Source organism: Melanerpes formicivorus, unplaced genomic scaffold (assembly GCF_026170545.1).
Source record: "Melanerpes formicivorus ecotype bairdi unplaced genomic scaffold, bMelFor1.0.p_v2 SCAF_16, whole genome shotgun sequence".
Classification (NCBI taxonomy): domain Eukaryota; kingdom Metazoa; phylum Chordata; class Aves; order Piciformes; family Picidae; genus Melanerpes; species Melanerpes formicivorus.
The window spans coordinates 13,636,210-13,659,609 of NW_027142368.1; the positions used below are offsets into that span (position 1 = coordinate 13,636,210).

General features: G+C 46.0%; 1 protein-coding gene across 5 annotated transcripts in view; it reads left to right on the forward strand.

Moving 5' to 3' along the window:
• The window catches only part of OSBPL5 (oxysterol binding protein like 5), a 129,035-nt gene extending 107,170 nt beyond the window's left edge, over nt 1–21,865 (forward strand). For all 5 annotated transcript variants that reach the window (XM_068148298.1, XM_068148300.1, XM_068148301.1 and 2 more), the window contains exons 9-22: nt 272–491; nt 3,980–4,164; nt 5,518–5,599; nt 6,207–6,305; nt 7,252–7,348; nt 8,298–8,396; nt 9,838–9,935; nt 11,352–11,441; nt 14,034–14,170; nt 16,756–16,941; nt 17,449–17,587; nt 18,690–18,807; nt 19,415–19,517; nt 20,527–21,865. In XM_068148298.1, coding sequence (XP_068004399.1) covers nt 272–491; nt 3,980–4,164; nt 5,518–5,599; nt 6,207–6,305; nt 7,252–7,348; nt 8,298–8,396; nt 9,838–9,935; nt 11,352–11,441; nt 14,034–14,170; nt 16,756–16,941; nt 17,449–17,587; nt 18,690–18,807; nt 19,415–19,517; nt 20,527–20,662 — 1,789 coding nt within the window. In that variant the 3' untranslated portion in view covers nt 20,663–21,865. The remainder of the gene's footprint in view (nt 1–271; nt 492–3,979; nt 4,165–5,517; nt 5,600–6,206; nt 6,306–7,251; nt 7,349–8,297; nt 8,397–9,837; nt 9,936–11,351; nt 11,442–14,033; nt 14,171–16,755; nt 16,942–17,448; nt 17,588–18,689; nt 18,808–19,414; nt 19,518–20,526) is intronic.
• The last annotated feature ends 1,535 nt before the right edge of the window (nt 21,866–23,400 follow it).

Sequence of the window (23,400 nt, forward strand, 5' to 3'; positions counted from 1 at the left end):
CATGGGCTCCCATCTGCAGCCAGCAGCAGTTCTGTGCAAGGATGGGTGAGTGGAGCTGTGTGGTTCATTTTGCAAAGTGCAGTTTGGAGGGGAGATTTTTGATAGGAAATATCACACTGTCTCTGTGATAAAACTCCTGCTGCTCAGGGAGTCAATCTCTTCTGCTCTTCCTGAGCTGCACGCTCTGTTTCAAGCCCTGGGAGGTGTTCTTACCTTAAGTAATTTGGCTTTGTAAATCAAACTGAAGCAAACAATGGCCTGTGTGTTGCAGATTGAATGAGTCAGCCCTGGAGAACCACCACCACTTGGAAAATGATGCTTTTTCTGACAAGTCCGAGAGAGACAATGCAGAGGAGTCGGAGAACGAGACGCAGGAGAACAGCCGGAAGACAAATGAGAGCGAGAGCGACCAGTCGGAAACCCAGGGAGAGGTCTCTCCAGGAGGGAAAGGGACGACTTACATTGAACAGATCTATGAGGAGTTTGGGGAGGTAAAAGGAAGAAAACATCCATCACTACCTGTTTCTGTTAAAATGTCTCAGTTCATAGTATTTGTCATTCAGCCTCTTGGGTGTGTGGTAGTTTAAGAAGCAGCTTGGCGAGTTGCAGCGGTTTACAGCTAGAGCAATGCACAGCTTTCTGCTAAATGATGTTGAATTATCATGTGCTCTAATAATTATGCCTGATGAACAGCAGCTCCACTCCTCAGCTTGGGCAAGTTGCCAGCACCAGCAATTGCTTTAACCAGTTGCTGCATTAAAGAGCCTTGGCACAGAGCAGTGTGCAGCCAGCAGCAGCAGGCATTGTTATTCTGGGCATGTGTCCGGGCCAATTAAGATGCTCGGTCCTCGCATGATACAAAATATGATACTTCCCTTTTTTCATTATGCATGGAACATCCTTTTTGTGTGTCCTAATGGAGTATTTGAGTCACTGGATTCCTAAATGACAGTTTCTTGTAGGAAAGCCATTTCTCATGTTATTTACCAGCAGGAGGACGTGTGTCTGTTCGATATAAGAGGCTTTGTTAGCTGGATGTCACTGCGATGCCTCTGAGGAAGGCAGCGGTAGAGAGCTGGGGCAGCTAAGCGTGCTGGGTGAGAATCAGTCTGGGCAGGCAGTGGAGAAGCCTCTGTTTCAGCACCAGGGGGGCTATGAGCACTCCTTGCCTAATGCTTCAAACAAGGAAGCTGAAGTCTTGTTGGTGCTTCAAAGACAACCATTTTGCTACACAGCTGTATCTTTCTTATGTCATAGAATCGTTTCAGCTAGAAAAGACCCTTAAGATCATTGAGTCAACCATTAACCCAGCACTGCTGGGTCACCACTAAGCCATGTCCCTCAGCACCATATCTACACAGCTTTTAAGTCCCTCTAGGGAGAGTGATTCCACCACTTCCCTGGACAGCCTGGTCCAGGGCTTGACAACCCTTCAGGAAAGAAATTGTTCCTAATGTCCAACCTAGGCCTCCCCTGGTACAACTTGAGGCCGTTTTCTCTTATCCTGTTGCTTGTTATCTGGGAGAAGAGACCAACCCCCACCTGGCTCCAGCCTTCTTTCAGGCAGCTGTAGAGAGTGAAAAGGTCTCCCCTCAAGCTGAACAACTCCAATTCCCCCAGCTGCCCCTCACAGGACTTGTTATTTCTTCTGCTCTCCCTCAATGTTTTCCTGAAAGTGTACTACTAGTACTGAGGAAACAAATCTAGTTAAATATATCCTAACTACACTCTCTCTGAGTGATAAAGCACTGAGAATGGTCCCATGTTCTACACACAGATTTTATTACTCCAGTTTATTTCTCCACAGACCCCATACAGCAGGATAACCTACATGAGAGCACAAAAGAACATATCTGCTGTACGACCTTGCAGAGGTACAGGAGGAGTTCAGTTTTACCTCCTCCTTTTCACAACTCAGCCACCTGGAGCCACCAATCTAGGTAGCATGTTTGCTGCCATTTCAGATAGCAGGTGTGAGGTGCAAGCCCCTGCTGTAGAAATTGTGCTTCCAAACAGAACTGTTGCCTACAGAGACAAAATAGCCCCCCAAAACTCCTATGCATATCTTCCCCTCAAATCCCACCCCAGACACGCAGCAAAAGGCAACTGGGTCCAAACAGGAGATTTTGAATATAGCTGAGCAGCCAAGCAACAGCAACATGAAGGCAAACTTAAATTCTATCAGCTGCTGCTTCTGAAACAACCTTTTGCCACATCACAAAGTTCTGTTGGGAAAGGACTGCGTTTATGCTGTGAAGGGACACCATTTCTGCTGGGAAAGGACAACATTTCTGCTAGAACTGAACTTTGTGTAGCATAAAATAAGATGCACTGTAGTGTGGCTGCTCAGGCAGAGGTAGAATCCAGTGGGCTTCAAAAAGAAGTGCCTTGTAGCCTTGGCTATTAGATTGCTGTTGTTGGCCAAGAGATAGGGTGTTGTCACAGGCTGATAGGACTGGTAGTTGAGTCTTACCCACGTGTGACAGTACCTCTGTGACAAGTATGCTGCATGCAGTGACGCAGTTTGCTATCAGCAATGGGCAGGGAGGTATCGAGGTAAACACCTGCCAAATAATAATATCAGCTACTGTCTTGCACTGAGGCTGCCTCCCTGCAGTCTGGGTGTGCAGTTCAGCTTTGGCAGGACAAAGGTCAGATATACAAACTCTCCCAGCTTAAACTTTCAGCTTGGCTTTGAAAGCTCATTTGAAAGGTGTGCACGTTTTAATGTGCTTCTGATGATGTGCTTGAGAGGTGCATCCTTGTGCATCTAGCATTCCAGATTTGCCTTGTTTGCAGCAGGAACGTGAAGGCAGAGACAGGCATCATCAGAAGGACTTGGAGTGCAAAGGCTGGTCTAGAATACAAAAAAGTCACCTCCTCAGCAAGTAGATTGCTAACCAAAAAGCTTTTTCTTCCCTCCCCCCCAGCTGGAGCTTTCACTTTCCACAAGTCACAAAAAGGGTTATTGTGGGTGATGTATTTTAGGGGAAAGCAGACCAGAAATAACTCAAAGTTGTTCTCATCCTCCTGCACCTTCTTCTCCTTCCATTTTCATCCATCCCTTTGGCAGTGATTCATTCTGAGTAACACTTGGTGCAGCAGCAGTGTCAACATAGCATTCATTTCTATGGCACACTTGAGAACCTGGATAAATCCTGAAAGTCCTGACAGACCCATATGCATTGTATGCCCCAGCTGACACCCTGGGATTACTTCTTAGAGCTTCAAACTGTGCATTGCACCAGATTGTCACAAGAGGAATGGCATGCTGATGGAAAAGCAATGAAATGAAAAGGGCTTTCTTGTTCCTCAATCTGAAATTCCCCTCAGCCTGCAAGCTGGACTTAGTGTGTTCCTGCACACCTAGTAAAAGGGCTGATTGGGAGCCAAAATGGTGGTGCTGGGCAAGCTCAGATGGTGAAAATGAGTGTCTAGTGATTTACACCAGCTGCAAATCCCACTGGGACACAATATGTGTCCTCCCCCCAAACCAAAGTCCCTTCCAGAAGGGAATCTGTACACTTTTGCTCACAGAAATCTCTTACCTGAACGCTCTTTCATTGTAATGTTACCATGTCAAGGATGTGTTAAAATGACACTCATGTTTGAAAATTCACCAGGCCACAGTGATGCTGTAATGGCCTCAGGCATGTCTCCTGAGAGACTGCTGTGCAGAGTTCCCCTTGGTTACTGTTGGTCCAAGTTGGCCCGTGGCAGTGCTGAGGTGTGTGGAGGCAGTGACTCAGGAAGGAGCACAGCAGAGGTGTGCTTCCTGCCTCGTGACAGGGCTTTCTGTACCATTCACTTCAGTGCTCTGGGGATTCACTTGTCCTGAGGTGGAGCTGATGTCTCTTTGCAGTGATGTAGCTTGTGCCAAGGCCAGGTATGCCTGGGTAAGGTTGGACCCTCCAGTTAAATGCCCCCACAAGAAATGGTTTTCCCGTGCCTGCCCTGAACTCCCCTTTTCCCTTCGCAGACTGGTGAGTCGTCTCAGACAGAAACGGTCTCTGAGGAGAACAAGAGCCTGATGTGGATCCTGCTGAAGCAGCTGCGGCCTGGCATGGACCTGTCACGGGTGGTGCTGCCCACCTTCATCCTGGAGCCACGCTCGTTCCTTAACAAACTCTCTGATTACTACTACCATGCTGACCTGCTTTCCCAGTAAGCAGCTTGCAGAGCGTGCCTGACATGGGCACTCTGCTTGTCTTTGTGCAAAGTGTTACAAGCGTCAGCTTGGTGCGGGCTGGGCTGAGTTTGAGTGCTTGAAAGGCTCCCAGATAATACTCAGGTCAATGTCAATCAAGCCAGGTGCCAGCTGCAATGACGTTTTAGAGATGGACTGAGGCCGGGGAGGGGGAAGGACAACAGTTAAACTCCAGACAGAGCTACCTTTGCACATCCAGCACTGGCTGGAACCGATGGGGGCTCAGCTCATGCCTCTGAGCATCTGGCAGCAGAGCTGTGCCACCTCCTGGTGTACTCGTGTACAGGACAGAGAGCAAGCAGAATTGTCAAGCACTTCTGCCCCTCAAAGCAGTGTAATTCTGTTGGTTGATAAACAAATAAGAAACATCTTTTAACACCGCTGATGAGAGAGACCTGCTGGGAGCAGCAGAGTAGAAAATAGAAGCCGTTATGCTTGCAGCTAGGACCTGCCTGCTCAATCAGATCTGCCTGCTGTATTTTAAAACCAGTGTGTGTACTGTTCAAACAGCAGCACTAGTTACTCATCTTTATTCCACTGCTCCTGGATAATTTTAGAACCATGGTATTTTCAAGCCTTGTTTGTGGTGTTTGTACCATCTGAAGTGAAAGGAAATGGTTCTGTTCGGTGCTGACATCAAGAAGACACTTCAAGAGGTTTGGAGCTTTTGTTAAAAGCTCACCCAATGTTGATTTTCCAATCTGACTAAATGGTTGGAAATACCAGGAGCTCTTCTCTTGACTTCCCATTACATCTTTGGATGAGATGAACTTGAGAAGTCCCTTCCTCCTTAAATTATTGTGTGAAATCTCCAAGTACTGACAGAGGCCATGTAACACATTCTCTGTAAAGATCTTTTAAACAAAGAAAACAAACAAACAAACAAAGAAAAAAAACAAAGAAAACCAAAGAAAAACCAAGAAATGGGAACTGTCTTTGATTTTGGTGGCATAAGTGGTTTTGGTTTATGGCCTGCGCTGTCCCATGAGCTGTAAGTAGCTGCTGGTGTGGCAGTCCCACACTAATGTACTTGAATGTCCACTCACAGCTGATAGACTCCAGAAATGCCCCTGGGCTTTTTGCAGGAGTGCAGGGCCAGGGGTGACACTTGGAAAGAGTTGGTGTTGTATGATGGCCAGGACTAAGCAAAACTGATTTTGCTGGCAGCCACCTTTTGCACGGGCAGCAGCACAGATGTCACTTCCCTTTAGTACTGGGGGAATGCTACTTGTCATGAATGTTATTATCCTGGTGTGAAATGTGCATGATGTGAGAACACTACAAAGATCATTTTATGTTCTGTCTTGCAGGGCTGTTCTTGAAGATGATCCCTACAGTCGAATAAAGCAAGTTTTAAGGTGGTATCTCTCCGGCTTCTATAAGAAGCCAAAGGTAAAGGAGTGCATGAAGCTGGGGTTGTGATGGGCATTGTGGTTGTGTATTTCTTTATTGCCCTTCCTTCAACCCTTCACCTCTAATACTGTTCAGAAGACTGTGACCATTTCTTTTGAAAGTGAAGTTGCATTTGGTTTCAGAGTAGATGCTGAGTGCAAAATAGTGTTGATCAACCTGAGAGCCTGGACAGGTAGAAGGCAAAACTGGTCATCAACAAGTAACATTCCCTTAGATGCAAGATTCTCCCCTTCACTGAACAAAGGTCTCCTTTCTCTGCTCAGGCCTGTCAGTACCGCAGTGCCATGGTTCCACAGCAGTGCACACCTGCTGCATATAGCAGCAGAAATAATAAAGTTTAATCTTGTAAAGCTTTGGTCAGGCAGTATTGAAGATAAGTTGGTGAGAACAGCAGATGAATCTGTGGCTCAGATTAAAAGATTAGAGTGGGAGGATGTGTGTAACCAGTTCACCAGTTCTGATTCTTGTGGTTGACTTAGCTGAAGATATCAGGGAGAAGATGATTCAAATTGGTTTTGTGGCCATGTCTGTAGAGTTGGATTGCAAGTCTTCATGTGCAGCAGGTTTTGATTCCTTTGTGTTTCAGGGAATAAAAAAGCCATACAACCCGATTCTGGGAGAGACATTTCGCTGCTGCTGGTTTCACCCTCAGACAAACAGTCACACATTTTACATAGCAGAACAGGTAAGCTGTCGCATTTGGATGTTCAGATGTTGGCAGGTAGCAGCCTGCTTGCACCTCTGTGCATAGGAGCACTCTCCTTATCCACCCTAGGAGAGGAAATTAGAGCTTTTGTAAACATCCAGAGTGGGACTGGGGTTAACTAGCTGCTGCTCTTTGTTTCTTTTAGAGAGATGATGTGAGCTGTGGTGGGCACTCAAGATAGGTCTCCCACACATAACATTAGCCTCCTCAGGAAACACTTTTTCCATGGGATTTTGCTCTACTCTTTTCTTCTTGTTAATAAAACATGGTTTAGGTTGCCTCTGTCAAAAGGGACATAAAACACATAACCAAATCCTGCTTTCCTTTATTCCTAATTTTGCCATAATTATTTTAATAGGGGTAAATTGAGAGTTATCTCATTGTCTGTGGGGATAAATGAAGAGCAGAGCTCACAAGTGAACTGGCCTGACAACATTTAGTTTCAAATTTACAATGACAACAAAGGGATGAGGACCATGTGAGCTCCCTGTTTCACTTATGTATATATATTTTCCCTATTTAATCAGAGAATTTCAATGTTGTGCTATCTTATTTCAGCCACTGCATCCATTTTATGGAAGTTACTCAGATGCTGCCAAGAGGTCCTGCACTACCATTTATTCTGTTGAAAATCCAGCAGCGTGCCTCTTGGCCTATAGTGATCTCAAATGCACAAGGGCAAGGAAATAAGGGTTGGGGAAGAAACTTTACATATGTTCTCATATATAGGGGTCTCACATATAATGTTCCCTCATTCAGCATTGAGGTTGATGGCAGGGGTGGGACTCTGAGGACACTGCTCAGTCTTGCAGTCTCCCTAGTCTCTTGCACTTTCCCTGGAACATGTGTGAGGCTGTGCATGCACACATTCCTCTGCTTAGCCTATAAAGACTGCTAGAATGGCCTGTCCTTATTTTACTTCTAGGTCTCCCACCATCCACCAGTGTCAGCTTTTCATGTCAGCAACAGGAAGGATGGATTCTGCATCACTGGCAGCATTCTAGCTAGGTCCAAGTTTTATGGTAAGGCATTCAGCCCAGGCATCTGCCAGGTAACATCGTGGCAATGGTTTTGGTTTGTCTTTAAATCACTCCTGAGTGTGCTGAGAGTTGAACAAAGAAATGCTCAAGAGCTCTGCCACCAAATTCCTTGTCTTGGCTGTCCTGGGTTTTCCCCATTTCCACTATTTTTAACTAATGTTAAAAAACCTCCAAACAAACAACAACAAAGCTCCTCAACAATCAAACAGGAAAAAGAGGAGCATTAAAAACCTGGTTTTCAGAAAGCAGAGGCTCCTGAGTGTGTATGAGCAATGGGTTGCTCAGAAGATTTTGCTCAGGGATGAGTCATTCTGTAGCTATCTGATCATCCAGCTGACTTTCCCAACAGCCTCTGTGAAAATGTAACCATTTCTGTAGCTCCCAGATTTCTGAGAGTGGACCCCACAGCTTCAAAACCTCCAATCTTTTCCTCTCGGTGGAGACAGCACCACTGCAGTCTCTGAAACACTGTTGCTGTTTAACATAGGCTTCTTGTTTGGACCAACACTGCCTAAATACTATCCCCTGACAAATGTATTTGCTGAAACATTTGTAAGTGTCCTTACTGTCCTTCTGGCACTTTCATTTGTTACTGGGGTAGAAATCAGATTCACAATCAGAAAAGCTGTCTAACAGAAGGACTTCTAGGCATTAGAACTGCTTTCTACATCCCACTGATGACTTATTTCACCTACTGCAGCCTCTGCAACAGGGCCTAAATGCCAGAGCAAATACGAGCAGTGCAGCAGAGGGTTTGTTAGAGCTGCCTGCCCCCACCAGTAAATAATTTGCAGGGTCTTGAATTACTAACATTTTATATCTCTCCCTTCATTAGTGACCTACATTTAAATGGAAATGTTTTTCTGAAGTAGGCTGAGTGACCAAGTGTAACATGCTTTTTTTTTTAAGTGATATGTGTTTTAAATTCTAGGTAATTCACTTTCTGCACTCTTGGATGGGAAAGCAAAGCTTATGTTTCTAAACAGGGGGGAAGATTATATCATTACTATGCCATACGCCCACTGTAAAGGTAAGTTAGGACTGTTCTGTTTGTTCTTTCTGTCCAAACAGAAAGAATAATACAATGGTATCTTAGTGACTAATTCTCTTCTTCCCTCTCAAATACCTGGCACTGCAGGGACTGGTAGTTCCAGGGAGCAGTTGCTCCACACATGAGTCAGAGCACTCAGCAGACTGGTAATGTCACTGAAGTTTATTTTGATTTGGCTGTGCAGAGCTGAGGACAGAATGAGACCCAGCTGAGTTAGTTTTAACACTCTGTAGAAACAAAAACCTGCTGCATACCTCTACTGCAGATAAAGTGGAGATGGCAAGAGCACATTTCTAAGCTTTCGAGTATACAAAGGTTTTCCAGTGTTAGCAGTGAAATTGCTTGATTTGTTTTCTGCCTTTTGGGGAATATTCATTCCTGACTTCTCTTCTGATTTCTCTGTTACTCTAACCATGACACTCCTCAGTGCAAGAGCTGCCTCAGTGAGGCTGATATCTGCTACTGTGGGGCCTTGCTGTGTTGAGCATTGTGCACTGAGGGCAGGGGGTGGCTGCTGATTCACTGCTCTAGCTTGGCCTTTCTCCTTCGGAAGAGAAATGTCTGGCATTTCAGCCACAGTGATAAAAATCACTCCTGCAGTTTGATCCAATTTTGCTTTTTAAATATTTTTTATTTTGGCATGTTGATCCCTTAGTTAATGTCTCTGGAGGGCCTAGCTACCTGAAAACAGTTACTCCTGTAAATCATGGCTTCTGTGAACTATTCCTATGCATAAATCTCCTGTCCTCCATTTTTCTTTCTCTGCAAATGACCTTTTCAGCAAATGGTAAGCATGTGTAAAAAGGAGTCCCCTGCATGACTGCTAGTCTCACAGATTCTGCTGAATCCTGTTACAGCTCCTCTCTGCCCCATCCACCCTATGAGAGCTGCCTGGGTCTGTTTCAGCACTAGTACACAACTGAAGTTGCTGGGCGCAGCTTTCCCTGTTTTTCCTTTCCTGCGTGCAGCTTGCCCCAGATGCACTATCAGCACCTGTGAGTCAAGCTGTTTCCTAGCTGGTGTAATAAATGGGGAATATGGACTCTGGAGAGCATTATTCATGCTTACAGTCAAAAGCCATTTCCTAGAAACTTTGGTTTCTGTCTTCTCAGAACTCTAAGCCAAGTAGTGAACTTCACAGCATGTCAGTGAGAGCTAGTTTGAGTTGAGAGAGCAGTTCTTTACCATGAGGGTAGCAGAACACTGGAACAGGTTGCCCAGGGAGGTAGTTGGCCCCAGATATATTCAAAGTGAGGTTTGACAGGGCTCTGGACAACCTGATCTAGTTGAGGATGCCTCTGCTTACTGTAGAGGGGGTTGGACTCGATGACCTTTGGAGGTCCCTTCCAACCCAGACCATTCTATGACTCTGTGATCACTTCTCTTGGGGTCTCTCTTCAGTCTCTCTTTTCCCTTTCAGGACTTTTATATGGTACCATGACAATGGAGCTGGGAGGGAAAGTTACCATCGACTGTGAGAAAACTAACCACAGGGCAGAACTGGAATTCAAGCTAAAGGTAAGAGACATTGTGGCCTCCATTCTGAATGGGTCCTGTAGTTCCATGTGTCAAAATTTGGAAGGGAAAATGATGACCTGCAACTTTTCCTGGACAGTTAACTTGCTTTTTAAGGAGCATCAATTTCTCTTCTGTTCCAACAACCAAGTTCTTACTGGACATAAAAAGCAAGCAGAGAATTGAGAGCCTGCAAGCCTCAGCCAACATAAATGTGAGACATTACTGGAGCTAGGGGAGTCTTTTGCAGGCTGCAGGTTTTTGGAGCAGTAACAGTTTTCTGTCTTTATTTGCCCTTTCAAAGTTACCTGTTGCCCCATGTACTTCTGAGGTTTGCATATACTTGTCTTTAGAGCCCATTCTTCCCATAGGCTTGACATACTCTGTCGAGGCAATGGAGAATTTCCCTGACTTCAGTCAGCATCATCTCAAACCTACCAACACATCAGAGCTTAAAACACAGACCCTTCTTTTCTGGGCTGAAAACAATATGCTTAGTCCAAGCAGGACTCAGAACTGTCCCTGTGGCTTAATTACACACCCTGCTCTGAATGTTTCTGAGCCATATTCTTTAGCAGAATTGTAAGAAGCTGAAGGTAAGCCCCCTAACTTCATTTTTAATTTGGGTATGGTACCAGTTCTCTGCTGGATTGCATAGAGTGATGCTCGAGCTACTTGTAATTTCTTTTTTCATGGGTGTTGTAGGAAATAAAATAAAAAAATAATTAAAAAAGAAGTTGCTCTGCACAAATGTTATTGGAAAGTAGCTGCCAAAAAGTCTGAAGAAATGTGTGGTACAAATGAAAGAGCTGGTCACTCTATCACTGCTGTTTCCTGTGTTTGGCAGGCAGGAGGTGAGGGGAATTTTCCATTGTTCTGAGAATCTTTTCCTTGACTCTGGAAATACCCTTTTTCTTTTTTTGTTTGCTGCTGACAAAAGCTTCTTCACACTGGCGGCTCCACACAGATGCAGCCGTCAGCAGTGCCATGCTGCTGCTCCTGCTTCACAGGCAGGAAAAGTCACTGACTACATTAGTGCTGCTCCTTTTCTTTGGACAGGGCTGTAAGCACAAGGGTGCAAACTGTATTCTGATTCTGGGCAAGGGAAGGGCTGGCCCGCATACACTTAACTTGATGCCAAGCTGGCAACACGTGTGTGTGCAAGGAAGACAAGGCCTTGCACTGCTGAGTGTTAAGGCACCTGAAGGCTTACCTCCCTTCCTGCAGCTCCCACAGTGATTTTTGGTACTGCAAACAAAAGGAAGAGGGCACAACTCTAGGCAGCAAACCCCATGACAGAATTCCTTTTGCCTGTCTCCAGAAATAGTGGGAATCAAGCAGGTTGCACTTCCCTTCCCTCCTGCTGCATGGCTGCTCTCACTAGGCTGATGATATTTTCTTTCTCCTCTGCCCTGACAGCCCTTCTTCGGCGGCAGCACCAGCATCAATCAAATCTCCGGGAAGATTAAATCAGGAGAAGAGGTGTTGGCAAGCCTCAGTGGACACTGGGTAACACGCAACAGCCGGCGCTGCTGGCGGCGGGGGCGGTCTGGGAGGGCTGCCAGCCCTTGGCAGGCTCCCTGTGCTGGAGCCCTCTCCTGCCTCCTTCTACCATCCCCAGGGAGCGCAGGCCGGCAGAGCTTCCTGGCCACACCTTTCCATCTCAATTACACTGCAGTAGTCTCAGCCACCTGCAGAGCCAGTGACACTCGTGACACGGCTGGCAGCAGCAAGGAGGGTTGCTGTCAAAACCAGGGGCTCTGTATCCAGGGTCTCACCCTTAGGACAAGCACTGGCGGCAGCAGATCCTGTGTGTCTTATGTGTGATTGTGGAAATCCTGAGGCTTCCTTTTGTTATGCTATGTTCAGTATTTCCCCAGCTATGAGAGTATCAGAGAAGAGCTTCACAAGATTCATTGCTTTCACAGCAAACCTCCATGGCAGAAGGCAGTTACTCCTCTGTTCACGAGGTGAAGGACAGAGACATCGGTTTGATAAGGCTCTGTCTGTATGGGCAGCTCAGAACAGTCATCAGAGCTGCTACCACCTTTGCACATCTAACACCCACAAGTAAACCCTGGCTTTGGGCTGGACACCTTGGTGTTTATCTCGGCTACATTCAGACTTCATAGTGGTAGTTAACCTATGATCCCTTTCCAGTCCACAGAAATTGCCACTCTGAGACAAGATTTGTCTCATCCTAAAGGAGGTATTTGAAGGAGGTCAGGTGGAATGGGCTGCATTCCTACATTAGTACATTGAGGTCCTAACCACAGTATAGCCTATGGTGCTGGACTTGTCCCCTCAAGCAATTAATCTCTTTTATATCAAAAAATAATGACCATTTTGAAATGGGAGATTTGACTTTTCTAGTTGTATGTAAGGAGATTTGCTTCCTGTGCATGGATAGCTTTTCCATTCTGAGCCCTCTTTCCTGCAGGATGAGCCCTGGCAGTCCTGAGTTGTGCTGGGCTGTGAAGTACCTTGTCTGGGGTGGGTCCTGCAAATGTCTTCCTTCAGAGCGTGTGACTGAGTGGCTCCCCTGGGGCACGGAGCCACACAGCTGCCTGCTGCTCAGCTTCCAGCCTTCTCTGTTTGGGTTTTACCAGCCTGAAAATAATTTATTCCTCCCTTGTTCTTTGTGCTGGTTGTTTGTGGTGCACAAAATTAGAGTGATGTATAAAAGATGTTAAATAGCTTTGAAAGGATGGCTCCATAAGCTGCTGTTTGGAGTTGCATGCTGTGAATAGAGTAGCTGCTGTGCAGCAGTAGGGACGTTGTTTGTTCTCCTCCCTCCCTGCTGAGAGTATTGGCCTGCTCCCCTGAGCTCTGCAGGCTTTTCACTGGCACCATTTAGTTTCCTGACAGAAACCCTTGCAACTGAAAGACTGCTTGAGGACCTGAAAACCCACCTGAATGAAGAAGGGAAGCAAATCCCAATGCTCCTGAGCCCCAGGATGAAAACAGCAGCTGAGGGCTTGTATGCATGCCTCTTAGAGATGTGTGCCTGACTGCCTCCTCCCATCCACAGCTGGGATCTCTTGGGGGGCTGAGATCTGTTCTGGAACTGGCACCTCAGGACACAGCATAGGAAATTTTGAGGAAGGACACTTGGAGGAGGGATGAGGGTCCCTCAGGAACTCCTTTAACAGGAGTTCCACAGCTGAAGATGTGGGAGGTGGACTCTGAGACGTGTCAAGGGATTGTGTCAGGGGGAGAAATGCAGCAGCTGGCATGCAAAGAAATCAGGCAGCAACAGGCAAAGCCAATAGCCTTGACCTAAATAAGATTTGGATGATACTCATACCATGTCCAGGCAGCTGAATGGCACCAGTGCACATGCTGTTGAGCAGCTGTAACCCTCTGATTCATTCCACTTGCAGTCAGCATCGTGCTGTTCACTGCATGCTCTGTAAACTACCCTGGCTGGCTCCCCGGCATTGCTGCAGCTGAAAGCAAGGCTGGGAGGCAGTTCAGGCAGGGACACAGCAGTGTTGTCTGGCCAGCCTCGGATCAGAGAAGTGCTGCTTCACAGCTGCTTGCCAAGCACATTGGCAAGGAATAAGGATGAAAGACCCCAGGCATTTTGAAGTGCCATATTCAGGAGCAATAATAGGAAAACCTGACTAAACTGAAAAAGAAGTGAAAAGCATCTAAGCTTTAGCTCCTTTCTAGGGAGGGCAGTGTTTCAGTAGGGTCTGTGTGGGATTTCAGCACTGAAGAATAGAGGAAGGACTGGCAAAGGAGCTAGGGATCTGTGTCTGTGTGCTGGGTACCTGGGACCAGCGGTGGGGAAAGAAGAGTGTCTTAGTGCTTCTGTGGGTACCTTTGTCTGGAGACAAGGCTAACAAAAGGGAGCAGCTCCCTTTCTAATTCTCTTCCAGTTAATTCAGCTGGTGTTTCCAGGAGTGCTTTGCCTTACTCAGTTTAGAAACTTTCAGGAAGCATTCAGTGAGATTTAATGGGATAAAGGAGGAAAGAAATCTTCTAACCAAACCTTATCCCTCATCACCATCCAGAAGCAGCTCCCATTTTTCAGGGTTATTTTCTGCCTTGTCTTTCTGATCATCGTTAACCTTTTCACTTAATTTTCCTTCTCAGGATGGAGAAGTGCATATAAATGAGTTGAAAAATGGGAACACAGAGATGTTCTGGAACCCCACCAGTGAGGTGCGAAGGCAGAGGCTGAAGCGCCACATTGTGCTGTTTGAGGAGCAGACAGACTTTGAGTCGGAGAGGTGAGGAGCCCTGGGAATGCCTTGCTGTTACTTCTCCCCTGGAAGTGGGGCTCCAATTAGAAGGCTCCAGTTTTTCAGCACTGTCCTGGAAAGGCAGTGATCCTCTCTGCCTGCATGCATTACCCAGCCATTTACCTCGTTTTTTTCCAGGCTATTAACTTTGGAGCATTTACATGAAGTGTAGCTCTGAAATAACTAGGCAGCTGGGCTGGGAAATAGTGGAGGCTGCGTTTTATCTGCTAAAATAACAGCTCTCCCTAAACTCCAGAGATCCTCAACTGAGTCTCTAACTGCTGGAACATTTCAGAGAAGGGCAAGATGTCAGTCTGAGGTTGGATGTCTTGTTAAGAAGGATTGTTTCAACCACAGGCTCTTAAACTAGGTGCAGGTATCAGGTCCTGGCATGAGCAGAGCAGTGGTTGGAACCACATAACAGGATTTTATGAGAGAATGTAATTAAACAGATGTTTAGCCTTGTCTCATAATGTCAGCTGAGATCTCCAAAGAACTCTGCACCTTGGATTTTTTTCCTGAGGATAATCTAGATTACCTAAAAATATAGTCCTGGCACATGATTTAGGAAGTGGAATGAATGACCTGATGCAATTAGCATCCCGAGACATCTCCAGCAGGAACAGCTAGAGCAACACTGGCATCAAACCAGCTAGTGCTGCTGTCTCACCAGCATGGCTAGCCCGTACCAGCCAACATCCCAAGCCAGTACATGCACGTTGCTGCCTGGCTCTGCATTGCACTGGCTTCTTCCCTGTGGGCATCTAATTTTGGTGTGGCATCACATGACACTAAGGGACTGCAGGGAAATAATAAAAGCACGTGAACATTCTATGATTTAGTTTGTTCTGGACAGCAGTGGACTTTGGGGCAATAAAGCCTGCATTTGTAACTTGGAGTTGTGCAGTTGCCACTGTCACAGAGCAGAGCAGACTGTAGCCTGTTTCTCTGTTAATCTTCTGAAACAGATTCTTTGAACAGATTCTGTTTACTAAGACTACTGCCAGGGCTGACTCCCTTTGCTGCATCAGAGATTAATAGTGATACCTGCATCTAGGAGAAGGAGGCAACAAGGAAAATTCTGGGGATGCCTAACAGGCACTCCACTGAGCTCCTTATTGTGCTCTCAGATACATGAATAAATTACCATCTAATCCAGGTTATGTCCTGCCTGAATCACGGAGTCTTTCTTGCAGTGCTGAAAATCACCTGCTTTCACAAAGGCAGCAGAGTCTCTGAAGCTCATGCCATTATGCAGCTCACCATTGAGGGTCTCATTGTCTGACACATGCAGCTCTTGATGGAGTAATTTGCCCTTGTCAAACCATTTTGTGTGTGTCCCTTTGAGGTTCTTGGAATTAGAGGGCTCGCTCTTTACACCAGTACATTCCTCTGCACTGACTCCTTAGGCTACCACAGTATTTCCTCAGGCTGTTCTTCTCACTCCTCCCTCCCCCACCTCCATCACTTTGAGTTTGAATTGAGTTTCCTTCCTTTGTTTTTGAGAGAAAAGATTCATACACAGGAAAAATGGGAGTGGCGTGCAAAAAGGACAGGAAAGTGTTCCTCTGACTTCAGTTAATTAAGAGGCTGCTGTTTTGGAAGTGTTGTGATAACATAAGGTGATAGAAGCACAGTGAAAGCATTGGTGTCTCTTTTCAATTAAGAGCTTCACAGCAAGCTTCAAATTAAATGCAGTAATGCATTTCTCTTCTAAGTGGAGGACTGGTGCTTTGTGGAGCTCGGAATACTGGAACAGCCTGGATGTCCAGGGCCTACTGTAGCCACTAAATCACTCAGTAATGTTTTGGGAGGGCTAGCTGCCCATCTCAGAAGTGAAGATCAGACTACTCTGATGAGAGGAACTGTGGAGAGGTCTATCACAGCTTGGCTTTAGTTTTTAAAAAGTAATGATTTTTCTGTTGCAAAAGCCGGGCAGGCAAAGGCTCAGTGAGACAGCCTGGGCAGGTCATGTATCTTTCAGCAGCAGAAAACAAGTGTGAGTTTGTGAGCACAAGTACATGTTGACTTCTTCCAAACTGAATCAGCTTCCTGCAGAGCTGGTTGCTGGTCCCCTACAGAAGTACAGCATTGCAATGGGCACCTGCCAGCCATGCTCATGAATTCCTTTTGCAGTGCTTCTAAACTTTAAATGTAAAGCCTTTGTTTCAGGGAGAGACATTTAACACAAAGGCTCCTAAACATAAATGATTGAAAGCATGAGGAAGATAACAGATTCTCCATCAATCACCTGAAAAGGCCACTGCCCTCAGTGAATTGAGCATAACTGCCCTATAGCTCACACAGACAGCTCTGGAGATTGTACTGAATATTGTGGGTGATGTTATCTAAGGGGAATGTCCCTTGTTCTTCAGCTGGTCATGCATACAGCACTCAGTATTGCCATTCTCCTAATGTTCCTTTAATTCACAAGCTGACACTGGGGCTGAGCAATCCTGTTACACTTCCTCTGGACTGTCAACAGACCTGGAAAGCTCTGCTCAGAGGTTCCTGCTGGCAAAACACATTGTTGGGTTTAAGGTGGTTTAACTTGCTTCCCTGTTTATTCCCAGGCTCTGGCAGCACGTTACCAGTGCAATAAACAAAGGTGATCAACACAAGGCGACGCAGGAGAAATTTGTGCTGGAAGAGGAGCAGAGGAATGCTGCCCGAGAGCGGAGGGAGAATGGCACCGAGTGGAAACCGCTGCTCTTCCGGCACGACGCCGCGACCAATGAATGGCACTACAAATATGAGGAGTGAGTGGTGGGCTGGAGGTCATGACCAGAGCTCACTGCTTGAGTCCCCAGGGGTGCAGACAAGGTCACAGACCTGTAATTTGGGCCCTACCCTTCCCCAGACTGTGCCCTCAGCCGGCTGTCACTGTCAGAATACAAGTTCCTGGCACTGATTTGGAATAGCTGGAAGTGAGGGCTCAGTAGTCACAGATCTGTTGTACCATTGGTATAGGTCCCTGTTGTTGCAACCAGGTGTGGAGTTACTGAGCAGAGGTTTTCTGCACTGTGTGAGCAGAGTTGACTACTCTGCTCTCCTCTCCTGGCAAGAAGGGTGAAGGCTCTGGAGACAAGCCCCCTCATTTACTGCTAGGAGCTGGGAATGTAGAGGGAAGTATCTGTTACTCCTTACACTGCATCTGTGGAAGCTCAGGTTCCTGTCAGGGGTAAATACCTACCCCAATGCATTGCTTTATCACAGCTGGTGTGGAATTCTTGCTTTTCTGATGGTTTCTCATTTGGTCTCCAAAGTTTAAGACCTTGGGATCCTTTGAATGACATTGCCCAATTTGAGAAGAATGGGATACTCCAGACGATGGAAAGACACTTATCCACCAGGATGACGAACCACAAAACAATGTGCATCAACAATCAAATTGCACTGCACAAGGTAAAAAGCCTCTTTTGGGGAACTGAATGTTCTTTATGATTGTTTAGATACACAGCCCTTTTCTGGCAGCCTTCTCCTGTAAGCACAGCAAAGGCTGGAAGGTTTCTTTCAGGTTATCATTAACTCCAAATAAAAAATTTGGGTTGACGTATCCTATTGGTTTGGGCATTTTTCTTCCACCCAGTCTTAGTGACAGTAACACTCATACTGGCTTTTGCACATGGTTGAGTTGAATTTCACTGTTTGGTGTTTCCAAAGCAGAAAACTTCCCACAGCGAGGGTGTGAGCAAGGTTCTGGAATACACAACTGAGATCCTGAAATTTCAGTCTTTGCCATCTGTTTTTATCACTTCTTCCCTAACAAGAAATCTCTCTCCATCCTTTCCTTTAAATGGAGGTGATAGTGCCTTACTTCATTGCATTCTTTCTTGGAGTAATCTATGTCATTCATAAAATGCTCTGTAAGTGTAGAGCTGCTGACCTAGCTGGATATAACCTGTATAAGACTGAAGAACTCCTATCTTATTACATGCCACAAACTTTTCTTCTGTAGTACTCCAAATCTGAATGTCTCTAAAGCAATAGGAAAGTTGAGGTTCAGAACTCCTTTTCAGACCCTCCAGTGAGAAGTGGGAACCAGTGTGTTTGGCTCACCCATCTGAGAGGCAGGGAGAAACTTTCTAAAGTGCATGAAGAAATCAGGCATAAAAGTTTTGTGATATTTAACCCTTTCAGGCACCTTCTGAAAGAGCTTCCTTGGGAACTTTGATTCTAAGTTATTCTTCTTTTCATCCTTTCTCTTACGTACATGTGGTTGGATATGCAACTCAGCCAAAGAACTGTGAAGTTCATCATTAATATGTGTCAGCGAAAGCTACAACAACAATACTTTGGATGGTACCATCTAAGGAAATGCTTCTCTATGGGCCACATGTGCAATAACTTTAAGTAACTGCTGGGAGTCCAACTACTCTTGCTGAGAAAGCACCCAGACTTTGCAATCTCACAGATACCCCAGCATCCTGAATATTTTGTTTAAAGACAAATACAAGAGATGCATTTTGTCAGTGACTGAGTCTCTTTTGATCCCTGTTATATCCAGAGGTCTGCCAAAGACTGCAGGCGCCGCAAAACCAGTGATCAACCATCCAACCACAGCCAGAACACGGAGAGCAGCTGTTCGACGCCAGAGTCAGTGCAGGAGCTCTCAGATGATGATGGCAAGTATTTGGGTATCACTGGTCAGGCTTTAATATCCCTCCCTCGGTTCTTTATTCCCTGTGCCAGCTCGGGGAAATTTCCCAGGCTAGGTAATAGCATGGGCCCACAGGCAAACACAGACAACATTTGGCTTTCCTGCTCTCCCTGTGTACTGCTCTTTCTGCCTTACACTATCCTTGCCAACAAGCGTTTCCAAAATCTTGGCTCAAACAGGTTGGCACAAACGGAACAGGCTTCTCTTCTTATTCTGTTTTCTCTGCTTTTGTTGAAGGTGACTTTGAACATTTCAGAGATGAGGGCAGGTGCCAGCACTCTATTTCCCTCCCCTCTGCTGGGGATCATGCTACAAAAATTGCTTCTTGACAATATTGCCCTCAAGAAGGGGCCCCAGGCCAGTGTCACGAGATCCATTCCATTGAGCTGGGTCTTCAGGGTGGAAGATTCTGTTCCTGTGTCCTTCTCCCCATGTTGCCTGCTGAAAGTGGCCCTCCTGGGTGTGACAATTTGATCACAGCCAGGCACTTGACTGGGTGAACCAGGTTTGTGTTTCATCCCCCCCCATCAGAGATGGTATAAAACATAATGTCCTTCAATCCTTTGCTGCAGGGTTTGAAAGTCTGTGTGCTCAGTGTGGGAAAGAAATGAATCACCTGAAGGAAATCCATTCGGCTGTTTTGTCCCTGCAGAGAGCCCAACAGGACATACACAGGTAACCATCTTCTCTCATCAAATTAATGCTCTAATGGGCCAAAAAATAGCTTGTGGTGTTTGACTCCTCCACTGCAGCTTTTGGCACATCTTTATCAGCTGTGGGTGTGCAGTTAACAACTGTTTCGATAGCTAACCTCTTAATACAGCCCCTACTTGGAACAGAGAGGAAATCTCTTCCTCTCAAGACTCTTTTTATGGAGCAAAAAGCATCACCTGGGCATGCTGAGAATCTCTTGGCACTCCCAACTGCAAAACAGCTGCAGAAGATGGGAGGGGCTGGGCCAGAGCCTGGCTATCAAGTCTCTGCTAGGCAAGAGGGGTTGGGCTCTACCTTCTCAGCAAGGGTGTCAGGAGTTTACTCAGTTTGCTGCAGAGGTGCAGGTGTGCAGACATGTGGTATGAAAACAACTTCATGGGTGACAAGCACTGAATTCCCACCTTTTGTCTAAATTGCTAGTTGCCACCTGAAGGAAGCAGTGAGCATACCTGTTTAACCTACTGCTGGCAAAGGGCTTTGTCCCGCAGACTCCTCTGGGGAGCTATTAACTGTTTCATCTGCTGTTGCTGATTCCTCTTTGCATGAGGAGTATTGTCCAGCTCTACCTAGGCTACAGCGGGGTGAGCTCACATGAGGCTCGCCAGGTCCTGATGCTGGAGCCATTGGTGTTTTGGCTTTAGCTCTTCTCTCCTGCTCTCAGCAGTGCCTGGGGGGAGTTCTTTGGGAAAGTTAGGGCATGGGTTTGTGAGTAGATGAAGGGATTTCTTGGTATTTGTGCCCTTACACCATCTCATGCCAGCCAGCATGCTCTGCTGAGCCAGCAGCAGTCAGAGGTGCTCATCCTTTGATTCAAAAGAGGGGAGGTAAAGTGTGTGGGGCAGAGTACTGCACTCTGAGGGAGTCTCAGAAGGTCAGGGATCCCTCCTGGTGTGGAAGCTCTAGCTATGTGCACAGGTGGAAACCCACACGCTCCTCTGACACGCAAATAAACACGCTGCTTTCTTTCCAGAAACCTCAGTGCTCTGAACAAAAAGCCCTTCCACAGGAAGGTCTCTTCTGAAAGCTTCCTCCTGGACTCTCGTTGTTGGTTTCTCCTCTGCATCTTTCTTACGTGTCAACTATTCATTAATTATGTCTTCAAATAAAGTCACTACCTTTGGCGGCAATAACGATTCCTGGCTGCAGGAGGGGGGCCACTCGCGCAAGGAGCCCAGCGAGGCACCAAAGCACTTTAGAACCAACACGGCAGAGGTGGAAGAAAGATGAGAACCGAGGTGAAAAAGGGACCTGGGAACCTGCAAAACTTCGTTCCGGCAGATTATGTCATTTTTGCCTTTTACATGTACATCTTCAAGGACCTCTTAACCTGTATGGGCCTTAACGCTGAAGCCAAATGTAGCTTTAATTGTGCAATTTGTTTTCTATGTTTTGTCATTTTACCATGCAACTAATAACTACCCAGCAGTATTGGTACCCCCAACACGATAGAAACCTGGCGTCTTGGAAAGGCCACAGGGGCCTGGGTCACAGCTCTGCGAGGGAGGGAGCGCAGTTAGGGAGCTGTAAAGAACTGACGTCCACGGTGCCTGTCCAGCTGCCTTTAATTATGGGAAGGAGCATTCTTGGTCCAAAAAATCCACCCCTGGGGTATTTAGTCATGATCTGTTTGGTCAGCGCACACAGCCCGGGGCCTCAGGATGTGTTTTATTTTCCATTCCACGGGAACTGTAAATATGCACAATTTCCTACAGCCATTCCTTTTTAGGAAATGGGAAGTATTCAGCAAAAGCTCCTCGCTGGGTTTTGGAGCCGGAGGGTTGTCCTGCATTGCGCCCATCGAGGGTCACGTCGGACACGCCTGCTCCTAGGTCCTGGTCACTTATTATCGTTATTCTTTGCTGTATGGCTGGTTTGTAGTATCTCACACTAGCGTTGTAGGTGGGGAGCCCACTGCCCCAGGGTAGGTGAGGAGGACAGGAGGGTAGAGGTGTACCTGTGTTCGGTCGTAGGCACATTTATTGTCAAAAGGTCAGGAAGGAGGAAGGGTTTTGCCACTGCATTGTTCAACTCTGTTAATAGTCTTCCTATTTTACACCATTTTTTAAAGATTTGCAATATTTTCGGTAGACTGCGGACAATACTAAGCCTTTCTTTTCTGGCCTGAAGTAGTTCCAAGTGGTAAGTACTGCTATATATACAGCCTTAAAACACTTAGTGGTGGTGCCAGTCTGGGCTATCTTTCAATGTAAATGTTTCCAAATTTTTAAGTACATTCCTTGTCATATTCCCCAGTTAGGGGAAACTTGTTTGTGCTTGGTATGTTGAAATAAAACTACACACAACTTTCAGTGGCAGTCTACCTGACGGATTATTGGTGTGTTTGAACTCGCTTTTGTGTCTTATAGCATCAAAACTCTTTGGGATGTGCTTGTTAGAGGAGAAGCTACTGGGAAAGGCCTTAAAGAATCTCAGACATAGGCCTCAGCAACAGCATTTTGATATCCTTCTGCCTTCTAGTTTTAGCAATTTCCTCAAAATAGCAAGAAAAGTGGTTCCTTGGTTTTCGTTGCACATGTAAATGTACAGACTTGTCTTGGACTTGGGAAACATTTTTGTTAGGGAAGTAACTTGATGATAGAGAAAAGATAGTTCCATGAAGGGAACTGCAGCTTCCTGACATGAACAGACAGGGTAAGAGCTGGCATCTGGAAGCAGATATTCAAGAAAGAGATCTCAAATAACAAAAACTGAGAGTGGCTTTGCTATTAGCAAAAGTCTCCAGAAAATCAGAGAATACTTCATCCTTGGAGAATGTTAACATTGTGGATGCAGATGGGGTTTGGGGTGCCTTTTTGAAGAATGTCATCCTAGTCACTTCTTTCTGAGGAAGTCCTGGCATGTTCCATGTGTGATATAAAACACAGAGAGGGGGTTTCCCCTGGCTGTAAAGGAATGCCAAGCTGCTAACCATACTTGTCTGGCCAGGCAGAGTCCTGCATGCACCCTGAAAGGGTTAGCTCCTAATTCTGCATGGACACATCTGCCTATGTCCTATCTCCACCTCTCTGTGAATGCTTCAGCAAGTTAGCACATCCCTGACCTGTCAGCACAACCTCCCCCATCATGCACCCACTCTGGGACCACATACTACAGTTGCTCTTGGGTACAAATGCATTCAGGATTTGAGAAAGAGTTAGTATGAGTATATAACTGCATGATCAACCCCACCTGAGCCCCCAGAGTAGCAGTGCTGTCAGGAAGCCTTCAGTAGCTACTGAAAAACAAATACTGGAAATTTTTTGGATTACCAAACTGGGCACCCACAGGGGCTGCACTGGGACTTGTGCTCCTACCATGAGAGGAGCAGTCTAGTGAAAGAAATTATTAACCTGCATAAGGTAATTACACCACTGCACAGGAGGAATTTCCAGCATGCACTACTGCTACCACAGGGACACAGAGTAAGTCCTCCTGTCATTAATTTTAATCCAATTTCTACACCTGAAGGCATATGTTTCTACTTGTCAGTAAGGTGTACATAGACAATGAAAGGTATTCTTGAGGAAAACCGTGGCCAGAAGTGGTACCTTTCTAGAAGGAATAGCTGCTGCTGAGAAAGTTGAGAGTCCTTTTAAGACTTCAGAAAACCTAGGTACAAAAAAACCCCAAACAAACCCCAAAACAAAAACACACCAAACCAAACAAAAACCCAAACCAAACCCAAACCAAAACACCAAAACCAAAGAAAAAAAACCCAAGAAAAAAAACCCAAACAACAACAAACACAAACAAACAAAACCACCACCACACCAAACCAAGAACAACAGAAAAACCCAGCTCCAATTCCCTATCCCTTCTTTTCGCGGTAAGCTGGCAGCCCCTC